Source organism: Puma concolor, chromosome E4 (assembly GCF_028749965.1).
Source record: "Puma concolor isolate L17-30 chromosome E4, mPumCon1.1.hap2, whole genome shotgun sequence".
Lineage (NCBI taxonomy): Eukaryota > Metazoa > Chordata > Mammalia > Carnivora > Felidae > Puma > Puma concolor.
In genome coordinates this window covers 12,537,379-12,565,086 of record NC_141683.1, presented here as the reverse complement: position 1 = coordinate 12,565,086, position 27,708 = coordinate 12,537,379, and the positions used below count along the sequence as shown (strand labels likewise).

Genomic DNA, 27,708 nt, shown 5'->3' with positions numbered 1-27,708 from the left:
AAATAAATAAATAAACATTAAAAAAATATTCCAAGAATCAAATTCTTGGCAAGTTCTGAAAAGTTACAGCATCAAATAAAAAATGATTAGTGTTTTTTATTTTTAAAAAACCACCTTCGTCCTAATGACTACTGCACACAGAATAAAATTCTACGTAACCTCAGTATACATTCACCTTTATCAACATTCGTTCAACTCTGTACCGCCAACAAGAATTATAAATCTCACAGAACAGACACTGAGACTCGACTCTAGAAGCCACCTCTAGTGTCCCAGTGAGTGCCCTCCTGCTCCAAGGCCCGTCCTCACCTGTTTCACTAGTAGGACGAACGGCAATTGGTTCTGCCAACTCTGTTTTGCCAGATCGTGTAACCCAAGCAACCTAAGAAGAGAAAATCATTTTCCACACATTTTTTAAACAGCAGGTTAGAAAAACAGCACTAATGCAGGCAAATCTCTACTTCAATTTTTGCTAGAGAAATTAAGGCAAGTTAAAATAATTGCCGCTGTTCATGGTAAGAAAAGTAGACACTTACTGTCCTTATAAATGTTTAGCAAAAAGTAAGAGCCAGTTAATGTAACAAAAAGAACTGTAACTTGCCCTGAAGACAGAAATATATATATATATATATATATATATATATATATATATATATATATATATATATATATACACACTTTTAAAAATGGCTGTATATTTATCTAAACTGGTTGTTGTAACTTGCCATTTAAATTACCATTCAAGTGTAAACTGAAAATACACTTTCGAGTTGATGAGAAAACTGTAAAAATAAATAAAGCAAGCTGACTTACCTCAGGGGCAAAGTCAGCAACATGAGTCTTCTCTTTCTCTAATGCACCTTGAGACACAAACATGGGGAAATAGCAGTTTTCAACACCAAGTTTCTTGATCTCAGCATCAAAAAAGTCCTTGATGGATTCCCAAATGGAATATGCCCAGGGACGGAGAATATAGCAGCCACTTACATCATAGTATTCAATCATTTCTGACTTTGTGATGACCTTTTTAAAAGAAAAATATAGTCTGTGAAGCCTAAATTAAACCAAAATTACACTACAAGTGCCAAGTGAATGATAACCAAGCTTCAAATCTTAAGGCTTCCACTGTTACTGTGCCCGTAAAATGGACTTTCCTCGGCTGAGAAACACCAAGCCCTAAATTCTTAAGATCTGAATTCCAATCTTGCTTCTCCTGTTTACTATCTTTGTGACTTTGGATTAATCCCTTTACCTCACCATTAAAAAATAACAACAGGGCGCCTGGGTGGCTCCATCGGTTAGGCATCCCACTTTGGTTCGGGTCATAATCTTGTGGTTCGTGAGTTCGAGCCCCGCGTCGGGTCCTGTGCTGACGGATCGGAGCCCGGGGCCTGCTTCTGCGTCTCCCTCTCTCTCTCCGCCCCTAACCCACTCGCATTCTGTCTCTGTCTCTCTCAAAAATAAATAACATTAAAAAAAATTTTTTTAAAGCCTAAATGCCCCATGGGGCGCCTGGGTGGCTCAGTCGGTTAAGCATCCAACCTCAGCCTAGGTCATGATCTCACGGTTTGTGAGTTCAAGCCCTGCCTCGGGCTCTGTGCTGACAGCTCAGGGTCTAGAGCCTGCTTTGGAATCTGTGTCTCTCTCTCTCTGTTCCTCCCCCACTCACACTCTGTCTCTCAAAAATGAATAAACGTTAAAAAAAAAAAAAAAACCTTGAATAATGACTATCTCATAGGGCTACTTCTCAATTCAATGCTTTATGTGAACATGCTTTGAAAACTGGGACACGTTAAAGGACTATACTATATATTACTAACGACATTACACATTATTACTTTGTCTGAACGTTAGAACCTAAATACAATGTAGTCTTTGAGAAATTTAAAACATAAAAATCAACTGAATAAAATACTCACTTGAGAATACCAATCTGCAAGATTTTCTTCTTTTTTTGCCTCAAGGCCCAACCTGCAGGCATGAAAAATAAAATATGAATCCCTTCGTTCATCAATTGCTTGTAGGTTGAATGAAAATAAGCCTCAAAACAGATTAGTTTCTCTTCAGTATGAGTTATTTCCATATGTATCTCTCTTGTATATTCATTCCCAAAACAAAGTTTTTAACCTAGAAAACAATTTCACCATCTCTTAAAGGTGGCAAGGTACTGTCCACAAAGAACTAGGAAAGTCAAGCCCAAGAACAGCTATGATTTTAATGCAGACATCTCTTTTACAGAGTCCTTTATAATTTATAAGGCAATGTATCTGTAATAAAGAATCTACTTACATGGGATTCTCTCACTAAAAAGAAGAATCTTTGACCAACCTCAATCCAGAAAAAAATTATAATTAGCAAGATCAGTGTCCCACTGAAAGTAGCATACAAAAAGTATAAAAACCAATAGCTGTGTGTGTATAAATAAGCTTTACATGGTCTATTTTTTTTTTTTTTTTTTTAAAAGAGACAGAGCACATGAGTGGGGGAGAGAGGCAGAGGGAGACAGACTCTTAAGCAGGCTCCCAGCTCAGAACGGAGCCTGACACGAGGCTCAATCCCAAGGCCCTGGGATCATGACGTAGCAGAAATCAAAGAGTCGGACACTCAATGGACAGAGCCACCCAGGTGTCCCTACAAATTTTTCTTTTAATTGCAGTAAATAAAAGTTGCAGGGGTGCCTGGGTGGCTCAGTTGGTTAAGCATCTGACTTCAGCTCAGGTCATGATCTCGCAGTTTGTGGGTTTGAGCCCCGAGTCAGGCTCTGTGCTGACAGCTCAGAGCCTGGAGCCTGCTTTGGATTCTGTGTCTGCCTCTCTCTCTACCCCTCCCCTGCTCATGCTGTCTCTCTCAAAAATAAATCAATGTTTAAAAAAAAAAAAAGTTGCACAGATGCTTCTAAAATAAGTTAGATCTGTGATTAAAAAAAAAAAAAAAAAAAAAAAAAAAAAGACTATTCCAGATGAGAATCCTTTTCTTGGAACATCAGTAATTATTCAAGCACTGTGGCTTATGATCCACATAGGAAAATTCACCCATTAGTTACGTTTTAGAGTTACCAACAAAGCTTACTGGCTTAAAATCTTAATGTATTTATATTTGACTTCTCTGCTGTTTCACTTTTGACACAGCTCAACAAGATGCCTACATGAAACCTGACCCTTTCACAAAGAGGTAAAAGGTGAGAGATTCTGTTCTCTCTTCTATTATTTTATAATCTATAAATCTGACCACCCAGTCAAAAGGCAAGAAAAACCACCGTTATATTCTGTTTAAGGAGATACTGCATGTATGATGTGAGAGCTAAGAGGCAGAATTTTAAAATCAGCTAAACAAATCTAAAACCAAAAGATCTCACAATAGCAGTTGCTAATGGCAGCTTTCTCCTTTTATTAAGCCATGAAAGGAAGCTGGCACAAAGTTCACTCTAATTTTGCCATGGGGATTACAGACAGGGGCATCACATTATTCCTACGAACTGGAACATACTGAAACACCATCTATGCCACTGTTTTGTCTTTAAAACACCTTCGTTTTGTATTTAACCAACCAAATTTAAAATCCTATTGAGAATGATGTTGTCATTCCATAAAAGATTTTCATTCAAAAAATTTGCTTAAGGTAAAAAGCAATGACTACTGTCAGGCTACCAATTGTGTTAAAAGGGAGGAAAAAAGGATTGTTTATATATATTTGATTTTACTGTGTGACCAAACGAACACCTGTCAGTGGTTACAGAAGAGACTAGCTGTGGTTACCAACTCGTTATGGCAGTAGGAGAAACTGGGAAGAAAGGACAAAAAGTGTAAGAGTGAGACTTCACTGAGCTTTTTATATTCTGAGATTCCTGAACCAAGCAAACGAATCTGTTACCTATTTAAATAAACAGAAGATCGACAATAGCTATCTGCTGGCACTATACTTCTAGCGTTCTCCAACCTCATGTGACAGTTAAACTAAGCAAAATTTGTTTTTTAAAAAAGCCATTTAAGAGCTGAGTTCATTCAAAGCTTTGCTTCACTCCTACTGAAGCTTCCACGCTTTAATACCTGGTCTGTTTCTTAGGCCCTTGCCCTTCTCCTGCTCCACTTGATGACAGTCCACTTCCTTGGTTTTTTAAGGAGTCTTTCTTTGGGCCATCACTTTGTTTCTGAGGTTTATTCTGCTTTTCAGATTTATTTTCTTTTTCTTTCTTTCTCTTATCTTTGTCCTCAGCCCCAGTGGCAGTGACAGGCTTATACTCCACTCCTGTCAGAGATCTGTACTGTGCCTTCAGCTGAAGGAGTTCTTGGACAGCCGTATCTACCTGCTCCTTCAGTTTAACAAAAGAGGAAAAGAGAAGATAATATTTAATTCAAATCACTGACTAAGCACCCATCTCCGAAGCTTCATAAGCAGATTTGAAAACACAAGTAAAGGTAGAGGGGAATAGGGTAGGGGTGGCGAACATTAAATATGCTAACTACTAAGAACAAAAAAATATGATAAACAGGAACAGAATTATGCAAAAGAGGGACTGAAAAACAGTATTATAACTGCACTATCTGAACGGCAGTCACCAGCCACACACGGCTATTTAAATGTGAAGTAAATAAAATTTGAAACTCAGTTCTTCAGTCACAACAGCCGTATTTCAAGTCTTCAATGGCGACACACGGCTAGTGACTGCAGTACTGGACACAGCTGCTACACAACACGCCCGCCATCAGAGAAAGTTCTGTAAGAAAGCACTAGTGTGTAACAAGCACTCCACTGCAATTTAAGTTAGGAGCCATTAAACTATACATGTTGAGCATTTCACAATCAGAAAAATAACAGTAATCAAGTTTCTGTACTACTGGTTAAACTTCAAAACCTGTAATGACTTACTGTTTCCCACTCACAAATCTGTACCAAAAAAAATCCTACTCCTAGGAAGTGAATATAATTAGCACAAACTACACCAGAGCTCAAAATAAATAAAACCTGCCATCTGAGACTGATTCAGCTTTAGGAGAATGAGTAAAACAAAGAGCAGACATCAAGGGCCTACAATGGGCCAGGCACTGCTAGAGTCTAGGGCCCTATTCTCCAGGATCTCACAACCTAGAGAGAAATGGACAATTGAACCAACAGCTAAAACACACAGGGTTTAAGTACTATGCCAGAGAAAGGCAGAGTCTTATATAAGAGACTGTCCAGTCAAATCTAGTTGGGGAGAGAAATGGTCAGCGAAGGCTTCTCTACTACACAGAATTGAGAACTGAAATACATGAGCAGAACTTAGATTTGATGGGCCAGAAAGTGTTCTGGGCAAAGAAAATAGCCTGTAATGTAAAAAACAAAAATACAAACTAAATATCCCACGAACCTTAGAAGCTTTTTCAGCTTTAAGTTTTCGAACTACTTCTCCTTGAGAAGCTACTTTGTCAAAAAGAACTTTGGCTTCTGGTGTTTCTGGACCCCTAGGCTCGGAGCTGTTGGTTGCACTTGAGTCTGAACTTTGAGATAATGGGGGCTGACCAGGAATGTACTCCTTCCCAGTTTTTTCCTTGTACTGAGCTTTCAGGGAGAGTAAGCATTCTACAGCTTCATTTACTTTAGCCTGAAATGAAAGACAAAAAACAATTATTTGAAACTTTGTGAAATTTCTGAAAATTTCAATGATTATTAAAAATCATTTGTTCTATCAAAGTATTCCTATAAATAATCACAGAGAAACCCAAGCAACAAAGGAGCTCAATCATAAAGTAACAGATCAAAGCTAAAAAAAAAGGTTGAAAACATAAATTATAATCCTCTATACAAGTCATAAAAGTAAACACACATACACATATAGTACCATAATTTCTCATTTTACATATGTAAACAGATAAATAAATAATAGAATATCCAAGCAAACTGGCAGTGTCCAAGCCCTGGGTCTATAAATAGTGGAGTCAGCATTTACAAAATCAGAACAAAGATCAGCTCAACGGCTTTGCTATACAAACCTTATTTTCATTAGCCTAGTAAACAAACACTAAATACAGCATTAAAACAAACCAGTTTGGGCCCAAGTAAAGAACAGTTACATTATTCTTTTAAAAATTTATAATACAATGGGAAGGTGTGCTGAGGTTTTAATTAGACATTAACCTATATACATCATCCTTTGATATTTCAACATAATCAGAATGAAAAAGAATGAAACACTCAGCCCAACTGAGACACTTGTGATGCCAGCAGAGGACAACACAGGCAAAGGGCCCAAGCTGGACGCCTTACCTGAACGGTAGTACTGTCTAAACACAGACCAAGATACCACTGAAAAGGCAAGGCATCAATCAATCAGAGAGAAAAAGGGCCTCTAAATTACCCTAGCCAAGCTTCACGGCTACATTATGACAATGCTCCAGACAGCTAAAAGCAACACAACAGAAGCCAGGAAGACTACCACAACTGGGGTCAAAGGCGTACAGGAAGCACTGGGATACCTTTAAAGAATTTGCATCTATGAATCAACAAGTGACATTTCCTCGTCACTTATGATGCAACGTTTTGGTACTGAAGTAGAGTCTGTCACACCCGGTACCACACAGAAGGAGTAAACAGAAGAGGAGAAATCACACAAAGAGAAGCCGGCAGCTTGCCTGATTTGTACCCCTGACCTGTCTCTTGCTTACATTCTGTCTTTAGAATTAAAAGCATTTTGGGGGCACCTGGGTGGCTCGGTCAGTTAAGCGTCTGACTTTTGGTTTGGGCTCAGGTCATGATCTGACGGTTCACGAGTTCGTGCCCCATGTTGGGCTCCACACTGGTGATGCAGAGCCCGCTTGGGATTCTCCTTCTTTCCCTCTCTCTCTGCTCATGATCTCTCTCAAAATAAATAAATAAACTTAAAACTAAAAAAAAAAAAAAAAAGTTAAAAGCATTTTCACAGCAGAATCTACCTGTCCATAAGAAATAAGACATACTTAGTGATACATAAAAGAAGCAAGAAAAAGGAACTTCCATCAGCTAAAAGAAAGAAAATGGGAAAAAAGTTAAGGGACTTTCCTGCAACCACTTCTACAAAAAGAGGCCTTTGAAAGAAGTTCCAATCTACACCATAAGCAAGTATTGACCAGAGTCTGAAGTCAAATGGCACACACTTCATGAAGAAAAACAAAATCTTGTTGGGCAAGATTACAATTCAAAATATTATAAAGAAGAAAATTCTAACGTGTCCATCACTTCATTATTATATGATATTCTAAAAATAGACTAAATTATATATACTTATATCCCCTCCAACTGAGAAATGGAATACTGTGGGTAACTAAGTTTTCTATTCAGGTTATTTTTCAAAACAGTGAAATTATACTACTCCCTATGCAGTTTTATCTGATGACTTAGAAGGGATCTAAAGATTCTTGAATTAGAATTATCAATATAAAAAAATTAGCACTATCATTTGATGGCCTATTTATTTACTGCGCACTAGACGTTATGCTTAGTGCTTTACGTGGATCATTTTATTTCTCAAAACAACCCTGACGCATTTTATACAAGAAGTAAAGCTTAGAAAGACTAAGCACCTTACCCAAAGTTACACACTAAGTGGCAGTGGAGCCGGGATTTCATCTAGGGTTTATTCTAGAGCCTGTGATCTTGACCCTCACAGTTTGCCAAGCATCACAGAAGGTATGAAACAATGATCTAAGTGTCCCGTTCACTCCCGCCATGCCACGAAAACGGCATTTTCCAAAGATATCTTTGATTCTTACTTGATGATGACTCCTACAATGAGGAAAAAATGTCTTTTAATATTCTAGTTTTCTGGAATAAGAGGCATTTACAAAGGGAAATTGGATGGTACTACTCCATACAAGAGTAAACAATAGAACCCTACAAAGCGTATGCTAATAATTTTAAGTTCTTAGTAGACAAAGATCATTTTAAACTTATCTAACGTGTGCCAAATCAAACACGAAAAGTTTTCAGTAAATAATTGTTGATGCAGATGAATGAGAAAGAACAGCCTATACACGAACACTTCTGTGAAAAGTTTAAGATGGGAATTAGAGGAAGTAAACACGATCTGCAGATGAGAGCTGACTCATAGGGCTGTGTGCAGATTGAGAAGTACCCAAACAGCCATGTGGGCAGCAGCCACTAGATGGAACCTTTCTCCATGGGGAACGAAAGAACTCTAGTAAGAAAAACCTAGAACTTTACCAATTTAAAAGTCTAAGAACAGAACCTTTCGAAAGGGCCTGAGCACTTTAATTATCAGCGAAAACAGTTTTTTAAAAAAATACTTTTTTCCAACTCTGTAATAAACGTTCTCCCACTTTTTGTTCCTTTCTAACATAATTCGAGAGAGCTACACCTGCACACATCAGTGATGACGACTCCGGAAGCAGATTCTCAATTGGTGGGGGAGGACAGATGACAATCCAAAGCAGGAATCCTCCCAAGTTGAGGAGAGAAAGAAATGAAACCGGTCTCATACAAAAAAATCTGCTAGGAGATTCAGCGAACTAAAAGTTCACAGGTTTTCAAAGAAGGGTCTTTTTTTTCCCAAGTCAACTAATTAGAAACCTGTACTTAGCTTAAATAAATTTTATTTAAATCTACTTAAATTTATTTAAATCCCAACCTTGTAAGGAAATCCCAGCCAGCCCAATTATGGAACCCCAATCCCAGGAGCCAATCCAGCATAACAGAGGACCCAGACTAGAGTCGGGTTGGAACACCTGTTCTGCTGTTTCTCAGCTAATAGTTCATTTACCTAAATCACAATGTATCTGCTACTTTTCTCTGACACAAATCAATCAATACAAACTCCTCAGATTTTCCTAGAAGATCCCTAAGCTGTAGTCAGTCTTGTGAAGTGTCCGGTCTCACAGCCAAGATGGATGGTTTTATACTTGTTTAGAGCAAAAAGCAAGTTTGCATCAAGTACCAAATACAGATATAGCAGAAACCCACCACATACAAATCCTAAACAAGAAGCTCAAAATCTGTCAAGAAAAAGGATGGGTTCGTTTCTTCTTATATTCTCCCCCTTCAATCTTTATTTTTTGGCCTTAGAATTCTTAAGGCTATTTGGGGTAGGGGTGAGGGGCAGTGGTTTCCTAGGAATAGCCTGTTTACCAGACAAAGGGGTAGAACGATGGGGTTTCCTTTCCTTAAGCTAAATACAGATAAGCTATGATTTGGGTTTTAAAACCACAAACACTGGTGTAAAATATAAAAGAGCACAGATGGGTGGGATATTGAAGATGAATTACTGGGGGCATAAAAAACATGCCATGAACTGAAATGCTGTAAGTGCAGAAGTAGAAGATGATCAACATCTGTCCACTGGGACGGGATCGGACAAAAAGAGGCTGTCAATGACAAGATGAAACAACTGTGAATTGTTTTTGTTTTTTTTAAGTTTTTCTTTTATTTTTGAGAGAGAGAGCATGGGCAGGGGAGGGGTAGAGAGAGAGGAGGACAAAGGATCCAAGACAGGAGGTCTGTGCTGACAGCAGCCAGCCCAATGTGGGCTTGAACCCACAAACTGTGAGATCATAACCTGAGATAAAGTCGGACATTTAACCAACTGAGTCACCCAGGTGCCCCTAAATTGTTTTTATTTAACATGATAATCATTTGATTTTGCTGCCATTTATTATTTCAATTAAAAAAGTCATTACCATAAAGCTTCTCAAAACTCTGTCCTCTAAGAGATGGGTCAGCTGACTTTCCAATAAAGGGCCAGGTCAATAAAAAATAGTGTAGGTTTTTGAGAGTCTGTCATAACCACTCAACTCTGCAATTATAGCCCATAAGCAGCCTTAGACAATATGTAAACTAAAAAGCATGGTTGTGACCCAGTAAAATTTCACTTACAAAACACAGGTGCAGACTACAGTTTGCCAAACCCGGTCCCAGAGTTTAAAGTGTTGTTAAGTATTCCATAAAGCCCTTAATTTTCTGACTCTCATTTCAAGCAACACTGTAATTTCATGTTCAAACTGCATTCATTTAGATTTCAAATTAAAGAAATGTGTTTTAATATTTATCAAAGTTTTATTTTTTGAAGCTATAACTTTAGAGCTTTAAAAGTTAGTATTTCAAATCTGAAAAGTGACTTCCATTTTTAAATAACTCAGCATGCAGAATTATTTTATCTTTGGTGTATTCTCAAACATGCAACTCGCACTGTATCTGCCTGATCCACTGTTTTGTAACAACCTACTGAGCAGGAGAGAAAGGAAAAGAGCAGAAGGTGGACTTGAAGGAGAAACTGAAGGTAGGTTCTTCCAGGTTTTCATTCCTTGCCTACCCGTTGCTTATACTCTGCCTTTATGCTTATAAGTTCCTACACAGAATCACGTATCTGATCCTCAAGTGGGGGGAGGGAGGCGGGGAAGGAGAACAGATGGATGGAACAGAAAAAGAAAAGTCTAATTGGAGCTTGTAACTATCGCTTACTTAGCCACTGAACATGACTTAACAGAAGAACTACTTTTGTAGGAAATGGAATTAAAAGGGTTAGACAAGTTATTAATGTAAAATGTGTACGGACTTGCTTAATAAATTAATAAACTGGTAAAACCAGAACTCTCTAGTGTTCCTAATGCAATACACCACTGCCATCACCTCTAAAGGGAAATAACTTGGAATCTGACTGCCAAATTAGAATCCAGGCTTTGTAAACTTCAGGAAGTTACTTTCAGATCCAGTTTCTTACTGGTTACTAAAACGAGCCAATAAAAAAGGGAGCATTATCTGCACACTCTTGAACAAAGCTGTGGGGAGGAGTCAATGCAAGAACAGCACCAGTGTGTAGTCCACAGTGCCAGATGTGGTCTAAATAACACCGTCCGTTCCTAGCAACTGGGCCAATTCTCTGGAACAGGAAAGAGCACTATGTGCCACTGTTAGCATTTAGAGAAGAAAAAACACAAGCAGTATTTTAAAACACTGCTATGGTGCATTTTAAGCATTCAATTAAAACAAGGTTAAACTAAAGTCAGCTTAATTTCAGTATCACAGTCACCATGATCAAAAAGCACCTAGTAAAAGTATCTAATTACCAAAGACACAGATTTTTTTACCCATAGGCAGACTTTTCATAAGCTTGACAATGCTATGTCAGGAAAGTATGCCATAATCCATTACTCAACGAGATGGGAGGTGTAGCTGGCTGTTGCCCTACATATAACGGTTACTGCTGTTACTACCCCACACATAATTAGCTGTCCAAGAATCAGCACAGAATCTCAATATACTCTACTCAGAATGAAGGAATTTAATTTTTTTTTTTTAATGTTTATTTATTATTGAGAAACAGAGCATGAGCAGGGGAGGGGCACAGAGCGGGGAGACACAGAATCGGAAGCAAGCTCCAGGCTCTGAGCTGTCAGCACAGAGCCCGATGCGGGCCTTGAACTCACAAACCGCGAGATCATGACCTGAGCCGAAGTCAGACACTTAACCGACTGAGCCGCCTAGGAGCCCCTCAGAATGAAGGAGTTTAAAGACCAACGCTCTTCCCCTCAAATGACATCTAGAGAGGGGTCCACAGCTTGTGTCTGATCTATAGAGTGGATCATGTACAGAGTGGAAATACTCCTAACCTTGCCAGAGGGTGGGAGATATGAAGGATTTATGTCCTAAGCTCCAGGATTTATTCCTAGGAGCAGAGCTATTTTAAGATCGTCATGGCTCTGCAGGACTTCCAACAGACTCACTAAAGAGAAAAAAGAGATTTATCACACTTCACAATAGAGAGAAAAACATTAACTTCTGGACCAAAACCCTAAGACTTCCCTAAAGCATTTTCTCTCTTCAGCAGAGGTCAAATGTCCATGAAAGAAAGAAACTTAGGGGGACAGTTTCCAGTCAGAGGCCTAGCAACTGTTAATGAGGTGAGGAACCTCCTATTCCATTCTTCTCCAACCAAATCCCCTCCAGCACCAGAAGTCAAGTCCAAGAGTTCCCCATACCTCTCTGTGTTCTTGTCACAGCCCAGAGCCTATAATTTTGGAAGTTTAAGAGGGACTGAATTATATCCAGTTACAGCACTCCTCATTCGGTCACGTTTTAGAACTACACTACTGTTTGAACAGAACTGTACATCTTGATTATTAAATATGGCCCTTTTCTACCACAGACGCCACTCCTTTCATCTCTCACAGCAAACAATCCTGTTCCATACTCAGTGCTACCATCCATTTGGCTAAATGTTTTGCCTAAAGATATCATTAAAACAAGAATAATATGTATACTTTAGTCAAAACTTAGTATCGCTTTAGGGTTCCCCTGAGAAGAATGAGAAATAGTCACTGGTCCAAAACCTCTTGACAACCCATTACTCCCTGAATACACCTTGAACCTTCATACCTCTCTGCCCCCGCCAGTGTGTGTCTTCCACACCTGGCCCCAGACCAGCAGCACGAGCATCCCCTGGACAACTGTTTACAAGTGCACATTCTCTGCATACTGTGAACTTACTGAGGCAGAAGTTCAAGAGGTGGGACCCTGCAATCAGGTGTTTTAGCAAGCTCTCTAGTAATTCTGATGTACAATGAAGCTTGAGAAGCACGGATCTACACTTAAAGAGTACCTTCCCTGAACTTTGTTCATCCATAAAGGGCTTCCTCTACCTCAGGACTATTTTAAATATCCTTTATGAACTGCTTCCTCCTTCCCTGCCACTTAACAACCACAAACACTTGGGAGAACAGTTTACACGTCATACAGGACTACAGTCGCGTCACATGGGATACAGCGTGTATGTTTCTTCCCTGACACCTCTCCCAACTAGATGGTGAGCTGCTGCTTATTAGTATCTCGAGCTTGGCACACAGCAGGCATCAGTAGGTGTTAACTGTTCCGCCAAAATATTCAAGCAGTCTATACACAGTATGTCTTCAAAGAAGATGAGACGCGACCATCCTAGACCATCTGAATTCATGAGCTTCCTCACAATGCTGTCTCGACTCATTCCAGCATACTGACCTTGGGGGCTTTCTCAGCTTTCAGTTTACGAACCACCTCTCCTTGGGCAGCAACTTCATCATACAGAGATTTACTCTCTAGAGGACGTGCTACTGATACAGAAGAAACATTCTGTACCACTGCGGCAGGATTTCCAGGCTTGTACTCCTGGCCAGTTTTCTCCTTATATTCAGCTTTCAAGGCCAAAAGTTGTTTTACAGCCGCATCTATATCTTCCTTGGCTGCTTTCTTGGCTTTTAATTCACGAACCACATCCCCTTGAGCAGCCACTCTGTTGTAAAGGACCAAGGAATCCTCAAATGTAGCACAAGTATTATCCAAAGAAGGACCTGGTCTTTCCTTAAAAGGAATAGTTGGCTACAGAGACAGAAAACCAAAAGTGAAATAGTTAATTCATGTTAAATGTCTTCCCACAAAATTATACACATTGTCTTATAACATTCCATGCCAAAAAATTTTTAAGTTTTAATCCCTTAAAAAGTTTAAGTAAATAGCCTCACTCCTAACAATCTATCTTAATGAAAAATGACAGAAATAAAAACAGAGGTAGGTAGATATTTCACTGGAGCATTTTTATCACAGTAAAAAACTGAAAATAACCTAAATCTTAACCATTAGAGGATTAAAGAAATTATGACACATCCAATATATCTGAGAATAAATCATTGTTCCACCACATACTGCGACCCTGAATTACTTACAAAAGCTGTTTCTGGTTTTAACTAAAAGACAGAAATAATTGTATTGAACCCAACAGTGTGATGGGAAAATAAAGGTAATAAATATGTGTAAAGCTTTTAGTTACAAAGCCTGAGAAAAAGTATCACGAAGTTTTAGGTATTATTAATTTTTTAAAAGAGGAGACAATATCTCGATTACTGACAAGGAAGACTTCCACGAAACACTGATACAAATTTAACTCAGTACTGTGGAACAACTCCATTTGTATAAAATTACATACTTATGGGCAAATGGTTATATAAAGGTGTATGCAATAAACCTAGAGATATGTTCTGGATAGTGAATAACTATGCTATTTTTATTCTCAATGTCATACTTTCCTTCTGCCTAGGATGCTTTCTACCCTACTGAAACCCTTCCAAATTTAAAACCCAGCTCACATCATACCTTCCCCATGACTTTTTTCTTTAATGGTCTTCCACTTAACTTTTCAGAATCTCATCCATATTCATGAGTCACATGCATTACCTCTAAAATGTTTCATCTCTAGCCCAGGACTCTGTCCTGACCCCAGACCCAGCATTCTGAATGGTCTTTAAGACATCTTTACCTGGATAGCTAAGAAGCACCTTAAGCTACATCAGAGTTGCATTTTACATGGGGGCTAAGTTCTGAAGTTAGCATGTAAGTCAAAAACCAATACACGTGGAGCACCTGGCTGGCTCAGTGGGTACAGCATGTGACTCTTAATCTCGGGGTCACACATTGGGTGCAGAGGTTACTTAAAAAAAATAATAAAATCTTAAAAAAAAAAACCTACATACACTCAAAACTACTCCTTCAAAATACACAACCATGGATGTTAATATACACATATAAATGCCTATTATACAGTAAAGGAAAATACACAAAGGGAGCCACTCTGTGCCAAAAATACATACATTCTGTTCTGTTATACTTATTTTTCATAACATGAACTGACTCAATCAGGACTGGTAAACAAGTAAATAATATTAGGGTAACACTGAAAAATCACACCACCTGGTGGTGATTTCTCCCAGTGTGTTCGTTCATGTACATGAGACAAAGAAGCATTCAGGGAAAAGCTTTCTCACTATTAAAAGAGAAAGCTTTAGAAGGGGGTTGAGTGCAGGTGGTACTTTAACAACACTGTTTACCATAACATTAAGCCATCAAATGAAGGTGCAAGTGTAAATGAACAAATTTCAAAAAACTATCCTCCTGGGCTTTAAAAAAAAAAAAAAAAGAAAAGAAAAGATGAAGCAGGGTCCATGAGGAGTCAGACTTTATTTTTGATGACACTGATCTCTACTAGAGGCAAATACCCTCAAACCCACATATCAAAGGACAGGGCATTAGCCTTAAGATTTAAGGCTGCAAACAATGGCTGACTGCAGTGTTGGACACCAATGCCAGTCAACCGTTCTTGAGTTTCTAGGAGGGTCTGTGCAGGTTCCAAAGCATATCCACAAACGTTCTGACACTCCTTCCATCAAGAGGTGGAGTCTATGTCCCCCCCCCCCCCCCCCGAAATGTGGGCAAGCTTATGAGTGCTCGGTACAACAGACAACAGCAGAAATGACACTGTGTGAGATTTTCAAAGTTAAATCATAAAAGGCAATGGTGTTTCCACCGTGTCTACTGGACATTCACTTCTGAAGCCACAAGCTGTCATATACAAAGTCTCACTACCCGGACACTACCAGACTAAAGAGGTTTCTTGCAGCTGTTCCATTCGATACTTTCTGAGTGAGCCACTGTGATGTCCAGCCTAGCTGAGCCTTCCATGACTGCTAACCAGCCACCACTTGACTGAAACTACATGAGATGTACAGGTTCTTATTCTTAGTGTTTTGCCCCAACTCTATTTTCCCTAATAAAGCAGCCCTGTTATTTTTAGTATGCCATTTTGCAAAACATAAAGTTTTTCAGGAATACACAAATTTCTGAAACCAATATTACACTATATGCTAGTTAACTAAAATGTATATAAAATTTTGAAAATAAAAAAGGAATACATAAACTTATAGCATAACACTAGCATCGTTATAGGATATGTAAAAGGTGAGAGGTACAGGTAGAAACTGGGACCAATGAGGGAATGGGTAGCCACATTTCCCAGTTCATGTTTATTTCATTACAGATACTAGTGGTTCTCAAAGTGTGGTCTACAGAACCCAGAGGATTTCTTCCTTTCTTTTTTTTTTTTTTTAATGTTTACTTTTGAGAGATTGAGCACGAGCTGGGAAGGAGCAGAGAGAGAGGGAGAGATAGAATCCCAAACAGGTCCACACTGTCAGTGTGGAGCATCACGGGGCTTGAACCCACAAACCATGAGATCATGGCCTGAGCCAAAGTTGAAGACTTAATTGACTGAGCCACCCAGGCACCCTGAACCCAGAAAAGTTCTGAGATCCTTTTGAAGGAGGGCTGCGAGCCCACAGTTATTTAATAATAATACTAACACGTAGTCTGTCATTTTGAGTCAGTCCTTCATGAGGGTACAATGCAATGTCTTGGAAGCTGTTAAGTCAGACACTAAAGAGAGATTTAAAAGTGCTGGAGCGCCTGGGTGGTTCAGTGGGTTAAGCACCTGACACTTGACTTTTAGCTCAGGTCATGATCTCACGGTCATGGAATTGAGCCCTGCATCAGGCTCTGTGCTGACAGTGCGGAGCCTGCTTAAGATTCTCCCTCTCCCTCTATCTCTGCCCCTCCCTCACATGTGCGCACTCTCTCAAAAATAAACAAACATTTAAAAACAAGTAAGTAAAATAAAAGTGCAAAAACCACACCATTCTAATTCACAATTTTGTTTTGGAAAACATAGTTATTTTTCATAAAAAGTGTTATTTATATAAACACATAATTGGGTTTATAATTGTCATTTTAAAATGAATATGTTCTTTAAAAACTTGTCAATTTGGGGCGCCTGGCTGGCGCAGTCGGTTGAGCGTCCGACTTCAGCCAGGTCACGATCTCGCGGTCCGTGAGTTCGAGCCCCGCGTCAGGCTCTGGGCTGATGGCTCAGAGCCTGGAGCCTGTTTCCCATTCTGTGTCTCCCTCTCTCTCTGCCCCTCCCCCGTTCATGCTCTGTCTCTCTCTGTCCCAAAAATAAATAAACGTTGAAAAAAAAAAAAAATTTTTAAAAAAAAAAATAAATAAATAAAAACTTGTCAATTTTATTTTTAGTGTAGCCAATACTAATAAACATAACTCACATAAAACAAAAGGGGTCCAGTTTTAAGAATGTAAGGGTCTTGAGACTAAATAGTTTGAGAGCTGCTGGTATATACTTATAAAAAACAGAACGTAGATACTGCCCCATTAAAATTCTTATTTTTCGGGGTGCCTGGGTGGCTCAGTCCATTAAGTGCCTGACTTCGGCTCAGGTCATGATCTCAGGTTCCTGAGTTCAGGCCCCGCGTCGGGCTCTGTGCTGACAGCTCAGAGCCTGGAGCCTGCTTTGGATTCTCTGTCTCCCTCTCTCTGCCCCTCCCCCGCTTGCACTCGGTCTCTCTTTCTCAAAAATAAATAAACGTTAAAAAAATTTTTTTAAAAACCTCTTGTTTTTCTTCCTTTAATTTTCTTTTGGCTGAGATCCCACAATATTTGTGTAAATTAAAAACTCAAGCCACAACATCATCACTGTAAACAGTTCCAAACTCACATCTAATAAACTTATGTGTTTCTGTCTTCCCTAGCTCAGGTTATTTATCTTTATTTACCTAGTCAACCCAACAGAATTAGAAATTACTGTCTCAACAATTCTACTTCCCAAATTCATGTCTTCCTTTACATCCTCCATGCTCTCACCCTCTGGCTTCCTTACCACTCATAACATCTTCTAATCCTACTTCCAGTCCACCCTCCAAAGTATCTTCTACGCTAATACCAAATCATCAGTGCTTACCCAACTGCCAACATCTATGGATCCCAAACCAGGTATCAAGGTGCTCCAGGGTGCCACAAAATATTTTATATATTTGAGGTAAACAGAGCAATATACCCAACATCTCTCAAACATTATGTGTTGGTACTTTGCATGTACTGCAAGCTCAAAGCGGTTCAGTCTTAACATTACAGTATGCTACATTTCTTTCAATGATGTCATATCTTTGCAAAACTAAATTTTCCACAACTGCTGTGTTAAAATCAAGTACTACAGGAAAATCATTGTGGAACAGTAAATTAGCATGGCAGTGTCCAATCTGAGTCCAAGATTCAAGAAAGAAACCTATCGCCCACAACATGGCAACTCCTATCCATGTTCTCTTTTCTGAACCTCGGTCTATCAGGAGCTCTTCTCTCAGAGGCACTGGAGTCTGACAGAAAAGTACAGATAGGGAACCATAAAACCGCTTCAATGTCCTAACTCTGTCAATAACAACTTTTGTTATCTTGGGCAAGGGATTTTTCCTTTTCTTTCCATATGTAAATGAGTAGCTAAGAACAGGTGGCTCTACACAACGATCCTAAAGTAGACAGGTTATTAAAAAAAAAAAAAAACAAAGGGGGGCGCCTGGGTGGCTCAGCTGGTTGAGTGTCCAACTCTTGATTTCAGCTCAGGTCGTGATCTCATGGTTATGAGATAGAGCCCCATGTCAGGCTCCACGCTGGGGGTGGGGCCTACTCCATTCTCTTTCTGCCCCTTCCCAACTGGTATGTGAGCTCTCTCCAAAAAAAGAAAGAAGAAGAAAAGAAAAGGATTTGGGGCACCTGGCTGGCTCAATTGGTGGAGCATGTTCTTGATCTTGGGGTTGTGAGTTCAAGCCCCACATTGAATGTAGAGATTACTTAAGGTAAAGAAAGAGTGTAAATCCTGGGGCAAAAATATCATCAACTAGAGCCATATCCATAAAAGTCAATATTTACCTCATTTTTTGTTGTTTCTACCTTGGTCTTTTCCTTTGACCCAGATGTTGGCATTTCCTTAGTATGTCCATCTGGAATGTATATCAAAACACATGGGGCTTCTTTGCAGCTATAGGGGCTAAAGAGAAAATAGAGGGTCAAAAAAAGTTTATTTGAACAAAATTATCTGACATCAATTAAAACTGAATTCCTAGATTAATTCAATGGTACCGTCTACGTTAATGTTTTTCAAAGTATAAACAGTCCATTCTCTTATTATTCAAATCAGAAGCTCTTCAGAGTAGTTTAAAACCAATAAATACACAAATAAAAATTTGCAGTTCTAAGTGCATGCTTCCAATTTAAGAACTTTTTTTTTTTTTAATTTTTTTTTTTCAACGTTTATTTATTTTTGGGACAGAGAGAGACAGAGCATGAACAGGGGAGGGGCAGAGAGAGAGGGAGACACAGAATCGGAAACAGGCTCCAGGCTCTGAGCCATCAGCCCAGAGCCTGACGCGGGGCTCAAACTCCCAGACTGTGAGATCGTGACCTGGCTGAAGTCGGACGCTTAACCGACTGCGCCACCCAGGCGCCCCAAGAACTTCTTATAGATATAAACATGCTAACTCCTGGACAAAAGCTACTCTGTCACCAGAAATGGCACTAGTGGCTGCTAATGGTCTCATTCTTGATTTAGAGCAAGTGCGTCTACATACCACACCTAATCTGCTTATAAACAGAAGAATTTCTGTAAAACATTTATAAGAATTTCTCAATTCTAAAAGTCCAGTAATTAGCAAGATCCACTGTCCCGGAGACTATTCATAAGCAAATGATTTCTTCAAATTTTGCAGGAAAAACAAAAAGAATTCAGTAACAATAGGGTCCTGTATCTCTGCAATGTTTTTAGTCTTATTGAGATATTATTATAAATCAGCCTTCAAAAGTACACAATTCAATGATTATATGAAACTGTGCAACATCACCACCCTCTAACTTTAAAACATCTACATCATCCCAAAAAGAAATTCTGTGCCTTTTATCTACCACTTCCTGGTCCCCCATGCCTCTAGCATCTGACAGCGACTAATTTGTTTCTATGGATTTGTCTATTCTGGTATTTTGTTTAAATGGAGTCACACAATACGTGGTCGGCTGTGACCAGCTTCTTTCACTTAGCGTATGTTTAAAGGTTCGTGCACGCTACAGCATGAAGGGTACCTCATTATTGTTTAGGACTGAATAATGCTCCCTTGTATGAACATACCACATTTTGTTTATCCATTCATCAGCTGAGGAACATCTGGGTTATTTGTAACTTTTAGCTATTACGAATGAGGCTACTCTGAGCGTTCCTGTCAAAGTTTTTTATGAACACGTTATTATTTTTCTGGAGTACACAGGCAGGCTGGCTCAAATGCTAACTCTATGTTTAACTTTTTGAGGAACTGCCACAGTTTCCAAAGTGACCAGATCATCTTAAAATTTATAATCCTATCAGCAGTGTATGAGGGTTCCAATTTTTCCACATCCTCCACCACTTGTTATTGTCTTTTTGAATATAGTAATCCAAGTGGGTGTGGAGTGACACCTCATTATGGTACTGATTTGCATTTACCTAATGACTAATGATACTGAGCATCTTTTCGTATGCTGACTGATCATCTGTATATCCACTTTGGAGAAATATCTATTCAAATCCTTTGCCCATTTTTAATCTGTTTTTATGAGTTGTAAGAATTCTTCATTTATTCTGTACACAAGTCCCTTATCAGATATATGTGTGAACATTTTTCTCCCATTCTGTGGATTTTTTCACTTCCTTGGTGGTATCCTTCGAAGCACAAAATTTTTTAATTTTGATGTAGTCCAATTTATGTATATTTTCTTCGGTTGCTTGTGCTTTGTTTTATTTAAGAAAGCAATGCTAAGGTACAAAGACTTACACTTAATGTTTCTCCTAAGTGGTTTATAGTTTTAGCTCTGATATTTAGTTCTTTGATTCATACTTAATTTTTGTAGATGGAGTGAGGTCCAACTTCACTCTTTTGCATGTGACCATCCAACTGATCCGGCACATTTGTTTAAACTCAACAATTTTTTTAGAGTAAGTTAAGAACCTACTCTGTTCGGGGCATTACTCTAATTGTGGTACTGTCACCACCCACACCACTACCACCATCATCACTAAATGTGTGACAAGGGCTTAGTAGGTACCAGGCACTGTACCACACTGTTTACATGTATGATGTTATATGACTGAACGCAATGTGGCATTAAGGAAAAAAAAAAAAAAAGTACCTGTCCCTGATGAATGAATTCCAGTAGCGGAAACAAGACAGATTCAATAGCGTGTGATAAACACTCTAAAGAGGAAAAGTGCTATATACTATGGAGATACATAGGTTGGGTGCCTATCCAGACCAGAGCTCTGGGAGAAGTAACATCTGAAAGGTTACCCAGATGAAGAAAAAGCAGGGCCATTCCAGCAAAAGGCAGGACAGGAGGTTCAAAAGCATTTGATGCCTTTGGAAAGCTCCAAGCTATCCAGTATCTTGAACAGAATGGATATGGGAGAGGGTAATTACAAAAGATATGGCTCAGGGGGGTGGAGAGGCCACAACATAAAAAAGTCCTACAAGTCACACTAAGAAGTTTAGATTTTACCCTGAAATCGAGAAGAGTTTTTAAGCAAGGGGGAAATGTGATAAAATTGTTATTTTGAAATTTTTAGAGTTGGGCCCATGTGAAAAGTGGATTAGAAATGGACAGAACTGGAGGCAGGGACGCTACTTTAGAAGCTGTTTTGGTAATCAAGAAGAAATGCCAGGGAGGGGCGGGCAGGAGCGGAGGGGCTAACACAGCAGAGCAGGGGCCACACAGAGATAGCCTAGACTGGCAGTGCAAGCACTAGAGTTTACCAACTGGAATGAGGGGATGAAGGAGCAGAGCAGAGACGGTACTAAGGATCTCGGGATTTTGAAGATACAGAGTTTGACATATCTATTCAAGGATGTCTAAAAGGCATCAGATTCCCAAGTGTAGCGCTCAAGAGAAAGGTCTGATCACACAAGAGATGACAATGAAAAAACAGCAGAGACAAAAAAGAAAACCAAAAGGAACACGGACAAAAATTTAGAAACTAAAAGTTTTCCTAATAATCCCATTAGTTCACAGTTTAAAAAGCAACACAGGGAGGGGCACCGGGGTGGCTCAGTGGGTTGAGCATCATACTTCTGTGCTCACTGCTCAGAGCCTGAAGCCTGCTTCGGATTCTGTGTGTCTCTCTCTCTCTGCCCTTCCCCCACTTGCGCTCTGTGTCTCTCTCAAAAATAAATAAACATCAAAAAAACCTTTTTTTAATAAAAAAATAAAATAAAGAGAAACACAGGGGCGCCTGGGTGGCTCAGTCAGTTAAGCATCTGACTCTTGATTTCAGCTCAGGTCATGATCTCATGTTTTGTGAGTTCGAGCCTGGGTGGGGCTTCACTCTAACAGCACAGAGCCTGCTTGGGCCTCTCCTCTCTCTCTGCCCCTTCCTCAGTTCATGCTTTTTCTCTCAAAATAAACATTTTTTAAAAAAATTAAAAAAAAGAAAATACACTATGAAAAAAGAGTTAAGAGTGATAATTTTCACCCAAAGATAAGATATGATGAAACTTTTTTGTTTATACTTGGACTCCATGAAGATGCATTATAAGATGGTTTAATTTTAGAAATGAATAATTTGTTATTAGTAATTACTGTTTCAAAGTTACCCCTTATTACTATAAAGCCTGAAATACTAAACATAAAAAAAGAAATCGGACCGAATAGAGAATTATCAGGGATGGTACTTAAGTAGAAACTTGATTTTTAAAATATTATTTACTCTAAGAACTTTACACACTTTCATTTAAACGCTCAAAGACAGGCGTGCCTAGGTAGCTCAGTCAGTTGAGCATCTGACTCTTGATTTTGGCTCAGGTCATGATCCCAGGGTTGTGGGATTGAGCCCACCATTGGGCTCCATGCTGAGCAGGTAGCCTGCTTAAGACTCTCTTTCTCTCTGCCTCTGCCCCTTTTCCCTGCTCACATGCTCTAAAATAAAAAAATGTATAAAAATTTTTTTAATTAAAAATTAAAAAATAAATAAACACTTAACTACATTTACTTACCTAACAGGTTCATACGGTTGATCACAAATAAAGAACCCTCTTCTCTGGAGTTGTATAATGTCTCCTTTTTTCAAATCCTTCAGGCAGGGATCCCCCAGCATTAGTTCCTCATGCTGTAAAGAGGACAGAAGACGAAAATACACCTTCTCAGAAATCAGAGCACTCAAAACAACTCTACAGTACAAGCTGTTTTTCCAGAGGCTATTTTCAACAAATATGTTAAAAGCTTTACTACTTAAGCAGACACCGTGAAACAGTGAAGAATTAAACAATTACATTTATTGTATTTTCAAAAGTCAAAATCTATAAATTGACAAACTTCAGAAAACCTCTCAACTAACTTGATTGGTGTCCTTGAAGATATATAAATTAGTTTCCCACCATAGGTAGGAGCCACAGTGAAAAAAGCACACTCAGACCTGGCTGAAACTCACGGCAGCCCTCAGCACTTAGGCACAAGGGCTCTGCCTGTCCTCAGGCAACTTGCTCACCTTCAGTGTGCTTCAGCTTCTATCTTCCGTAAAATGGAAACATCACCCTTTTACATCTTTTCATTTTAATAAAATTTTACAGATCTTTTCTCCATTTTGTTTGAAAACCAAGTACTTAAAAGTAATTTTTAAAAATTCTTAAAAAAAAAAAAAAAAGCTTATATGACAGGGAAAAAAGAAATACGATTTCTTTCAGGGGTCTACCTTACTGTTCTTGTTGACATACTGCTTAAAGTCTTCATCTTTTCCTAGCACGGGCTTTGTGATCAAGTGCTCATAAGTGACACAGACTGCCGGGATGGGAAGAGCTTGCGTGGTCTCTGCAAGCCAAGTGATCTTAGTGGTTTTTTTATAGTCTTTGTTCTCCAAATTCAATTTTGCATCAAGAGACACAATTTTTCCATCTGCATTTCTAGATATAAGATTGAAAAGTGTTTAGAGAAAACAAACCATAATTGCCATGAATGCATTATTTTGTTCTGTGATCTGTAATAAATGGCTAGAAATTTTCTTTGGAAGAGTGTCAAACATGTATTTGAATGTCTAATATTTGATGAAAAACAAGAATATATTTACAAATTTTAAAGTCACCAGCACTAAGTATTAAAAAATGTAAAGAATTTTAAAACATGTAACAATTACTTGAAATCATATGCAATGACTGGACAATTAAGATTTCTGAGTTCACATAAACTAATTTTACTAGCGTGCTATGTTCCATTTACATAATGTTAAGAACTGACAAGTGTAGCACACTATAATAACTGGACAGTAGCATACTCATCACAAAATAATTTTAAAGCAGATTTTAGGATAAAGATTATGTTACATATACAAATTCTGTCCAAAGGGTCCCTCCCGCAGGCAAACTGTATAATGAGAATTAATGACAAAAAGGGGCCCTGTAAGCATTAGAACTCTTCTTTTATATTCAGATGTAGTAATTTTCAACATCACAAGCAAAACATATCCCAATATCCAATTAATTAATTGGAACACATATGGAAAAGAAATTTGTTATGTGTCCAGAATTGGCAGTTTCTACACCTGAGCAAGTTAACCAGTTGGGAAAATGAATGAGTCTAAATTAGGTAATTTTTAATAATGAACAAACTTAAGAATTTCCTTTCACATTTATTTGAAAATAGATGAAAAGTTCTTACTTGTTTATTTTAATAATGTTGATGTTGCCCCAATTTATGAAGGTAACCATCTCACCCTCTGATAATGTCTCTGCATCAGCACCTTCAATGAAAACTTTAGGACTGTACCACACTGGCTTTACGCCAACATCAGGATTCTGATTAAAAAAAAAAAAAAAAGAGTGCTGATTGAAACAACTTATTGAACCCAGCATGCAGATTTATATATTCATTCATTTTATTCTTTAACCAAATGTATTACCTATGCTAGTCCGAATCCCAGCTCTATGACAATGAGTAGGCCATCTGACCAATAATGCTAAGGGGAGTCAGAGGAAGTGACCTGTCCCTCTAAACTTACTTCCAGCCTAAAATTCTTTGTTTTTCAGAGCTAAGCCCATATTATTTGTCCTTGGTGTCCCTCCAAACAGAATCTGCTGTGCTATCCTCAGAATGTCACTAAAGCTTTTTCAGCAAAGGAGAAAATAAAGTCAGTCCTGATCAGTGACTACAGAGTATTACAGGACAACAGATGTCCCCACAGCAGGAAACTGTGGACCTTTCATATTTTAAAAAACAAATTTTAACAAGTATTATATTTGCATACAGATAAATTTTCTGCCTTGTCAGAAAATGTGTTATGTAAAGAAGAAAAAAGACCTAAAGAATAAAAAGAATGCTGTGTTAACTTTCAGTTGTTTCACTTTAAGAGAAAAAAAGTATAAGAAGATCCTTTGAAATAAATCTTACACAGCATGTGTTTAATAACTGTTCAATGAAAGTCCCAATACATCTGAGAAAAATTAGTATATTGTATCAAGCTATATTCTGCTGGGCTCAGAACAGAATGCTAACAGGCTAAATCTATAACACTTTGTGAGGGTAATAATAATGAAAATTCCACATATCAAATTGAGTAATCCAGTCATCATTTAAAGTGTATTTCCAAATCAATTAGTTCCTAACTTATTACTTTCCTTTATCACTTACTCTATTAACTAAGCTATCTGAATACATTTAACCATCATTTTAAAAGCAGCAGCACCCTTAAAAAGTTTTATCCTCACCACTCAAATTTCAAAACATTCAGTTAGCTTCACAATTAAGCTAACAGTAGTAGGTGATATATCAGATACTACCACTCACCGGGCTGAACCAATCAGATGTAAGATAAAGGCAAAGCCAAATCAATAACAGACACACACACTTTCCACATCTTATCAGGAATCTCCTTAAAATAACTCAAATCTTTAAAGTTAAAAATAGCCAATGTTATAGAAAGGTAATCATATTAAGGCTTCATCTTAGAAAATCCATAGCTCTTCGTGATGCATATTGTTATACGTGAGTTAGTCTGTGAATGTAACGTAATTATGAGTAAGGCTATGAGGGTAGTGAACCGGTCTATGAATCTCCATCACACAATGAAGGTATTTATAGACAACCCCCAAAGCTGGAATACATGGACCTATTTTTGCTTCATGACTGTCAACCAAGCAGTCATAACTATCTAAGACAACAACCATGCTTTAACTTAAGAGGAATTCCCCACGATCTACATTTAAGATTTACATTCTCTCTTTGCTGATACTTTCTACAACAGAGTAAATGATACTGTGATAGATCCTGGACTAAAATCGTGATTCAAAGGGCGCTTGGCTGACTCAGTTGGTAAAGCATGTGACTCTTCATCTCAGGGTCATGAGCTGAAGCCCCTCGTTGGGTGTGGAGTCACTGGGTGTAGACTACTTTAAAAAAAAATGTGATTAACATTACTAGGTCTAATGTTTGGCTTCAGGACAAAGAAAGGTAATGATGAATAACCTCGTTAACAGCGAATGCACCTCATCTTCCCTATAAAGATAAGAGCATGAATTGTAATACCTCATCTTTCAAAATGACTCCAGAAAGATCAATCTTATTTATATACTTCCATACTATCTCTACAGAATAAGAAAAAGAGGCACAGAGGGTAGTAGTTCTCTGAGAGATGTTGTGGATTATTACTAGAATAATTTTCGTCAGCAGGAAACCCACAAAAATATTTACTTCAATTAGTATCAACCCCTAACAAATAAGGTTGAATAGAAAATGATCCCCAAACCACACTATTACCACTAAGCCACACTGTCCCCTCTTTAATCCTGCTCCTTCTGAGAATAACATTGGTGGAAGTGAAGGTGACCTTTGGGTGTTTGGCTACTTCCTTCATCTCCTCCTGAGCCTCAGGGACATTCACCAGAATCACTTCTTTCTTCAGTAACGCAACATATCGCGGAGCCACCGGGTCAATAACCTGCAACAAATGCACCCTCGTTTTAAAACATTCAGACATTTTAAAAACTTCATAAATAAATAATAGCACAGGAATACTAACTGGCTTTCTTTGTTACTGCATTTACTAATTTTTTGGTTTACCTGCTAAGTCTTCTAATATTTAACTGTCAAGTAGAAAGAAAGAAAAAAAACAATCATGAAATTTAGAGTTCCTTTCCAAGAATTAACTACTAACAGGTAAAAAGAAACCAATTAGTTAAAGCAAAATACTTCTTTTGAAAGTCATGTTTTACTCTGGTATAAGGTGAGGAAAAATTATCCTGTGGGGTTATATATCAATCCTACAGATAAATGTGTTACGTAATTTTGTATTGTTGGAAAAGTCCATTTTGAAAGAATATAGATATATGTGTTTTAGTACCGTTTTTAGCGTTTGGCAACACAACACCATCAAAAGCAAAATAGCATTAGGTCACTATAATAAGGCAATTCTATAAATCTTAGTATAAACAAGACATTTCTACTGGTCTGCAAGCCATATATACAGGGAACGCTGTGTTCCCAGTACTCAGCAAGGGCCTGGCACACACAGGTAATGAACAAGCATTTGCGGGCTAACTGAACAAATGGTCGTGCTCCTGAGGCTCTAAACTAACTCCACCTCCAAAACATGAGTAGCCTGCCCTTCCAGGTCTGATGTCTTTTCTTCACTTCACTGTTCAAAATTTAAAATGATCCATGATGACCACATATAACAGCAGTGTTTAGACACTAAATAAAGCATATGGAAGAAAATGTAGATAGAGGCATGTGTAGAGTCAAACAGCTAAGTAGAAGGATGCAGGAAATGGTGGTATGGCCAATTAAACTTGGCTGTTTGGTTTGTTTTGTATTAGCTTTGTCGTTGCCACTGTTGGGTTGGTTTTTGTTTGTTTGCTTTGAGACTATTTTTCGGCTTCTGAAAATTACGAGTGACTCGAAACATCCTTAGAGAGTCCCTCAAAGAAACTAGAAAAGCTACTGAACTTCCCCTTGTCTGCTACTCCTAATGGCTTATATTCCACGTCGGTAGTAGATCAACACCAGCCTCTCAATTATTTCACTCTTTGCTTCCCTGAGTTAGCT

The 27,708-nt window shown here is 38.4% G+C and overlaps 1 protein-coding gene across 3 annotated transcripts in view; it reads right to left on the bottom strand.

Moving 5' to 3' along the window:
* The window catches only part of EPRS1 (glutamyl-prolyl-tRNA synthetase 1), a 72,097-nt gene that overhangs the window by 16,640 nt on the left and 27,749 nt on the right, over positions 1 to 27,708 (bottom strand). For all 3 annotated transcript variants that reach the window (XM_086693540.1, XM_025927810.2, XM_086693541.1), the window contains 11 exons: positions 26,492 to 26,602; positions 24,328 to 24,464; positions 23,369 to 23,576; positions 22,674 to 22,786; positions 18,535 to 18,652; positions 12,958 to 13,314; positions 5,348 to 5,581; positions 4,047 to 4,309; positions 1,920 to 1,971; positions 814 to 1,023; positions 310 to 382 (listed from right to left, as the gene is read on the bottom strand). In XM_086693540.1, coding sequence (XP_086549666.1) covers positions 310 to 382; positions 814 to 1,023; positions 1,920 to 1,971; positions 4,047 to 4,309; positions 5,348 to 5,581; positions 12,958 to 13,314; positions 18,535 to 18,652; positions 22,674 to 22,786; positions 23,369 to 23,576; positions 24,328 to 24,464; positions 26,492 to 26,602 — 1,876 coding nt within the window. The remainder of the gene's footprint in view (positions 1 to 309; positions 383 to 813; positions 1,024 to 1,919; positions 1,972 to 4,046; positions 4,310 to 5,347; positions 5,582 to 12,957; positions 13,315 to 18,534; positions 18,653 to 22,673; positions 22,787 to 23,368; positions 23,577 to 24,327; positions 24,465 to 26,491; positions 26,603 to 27,708) is intronic.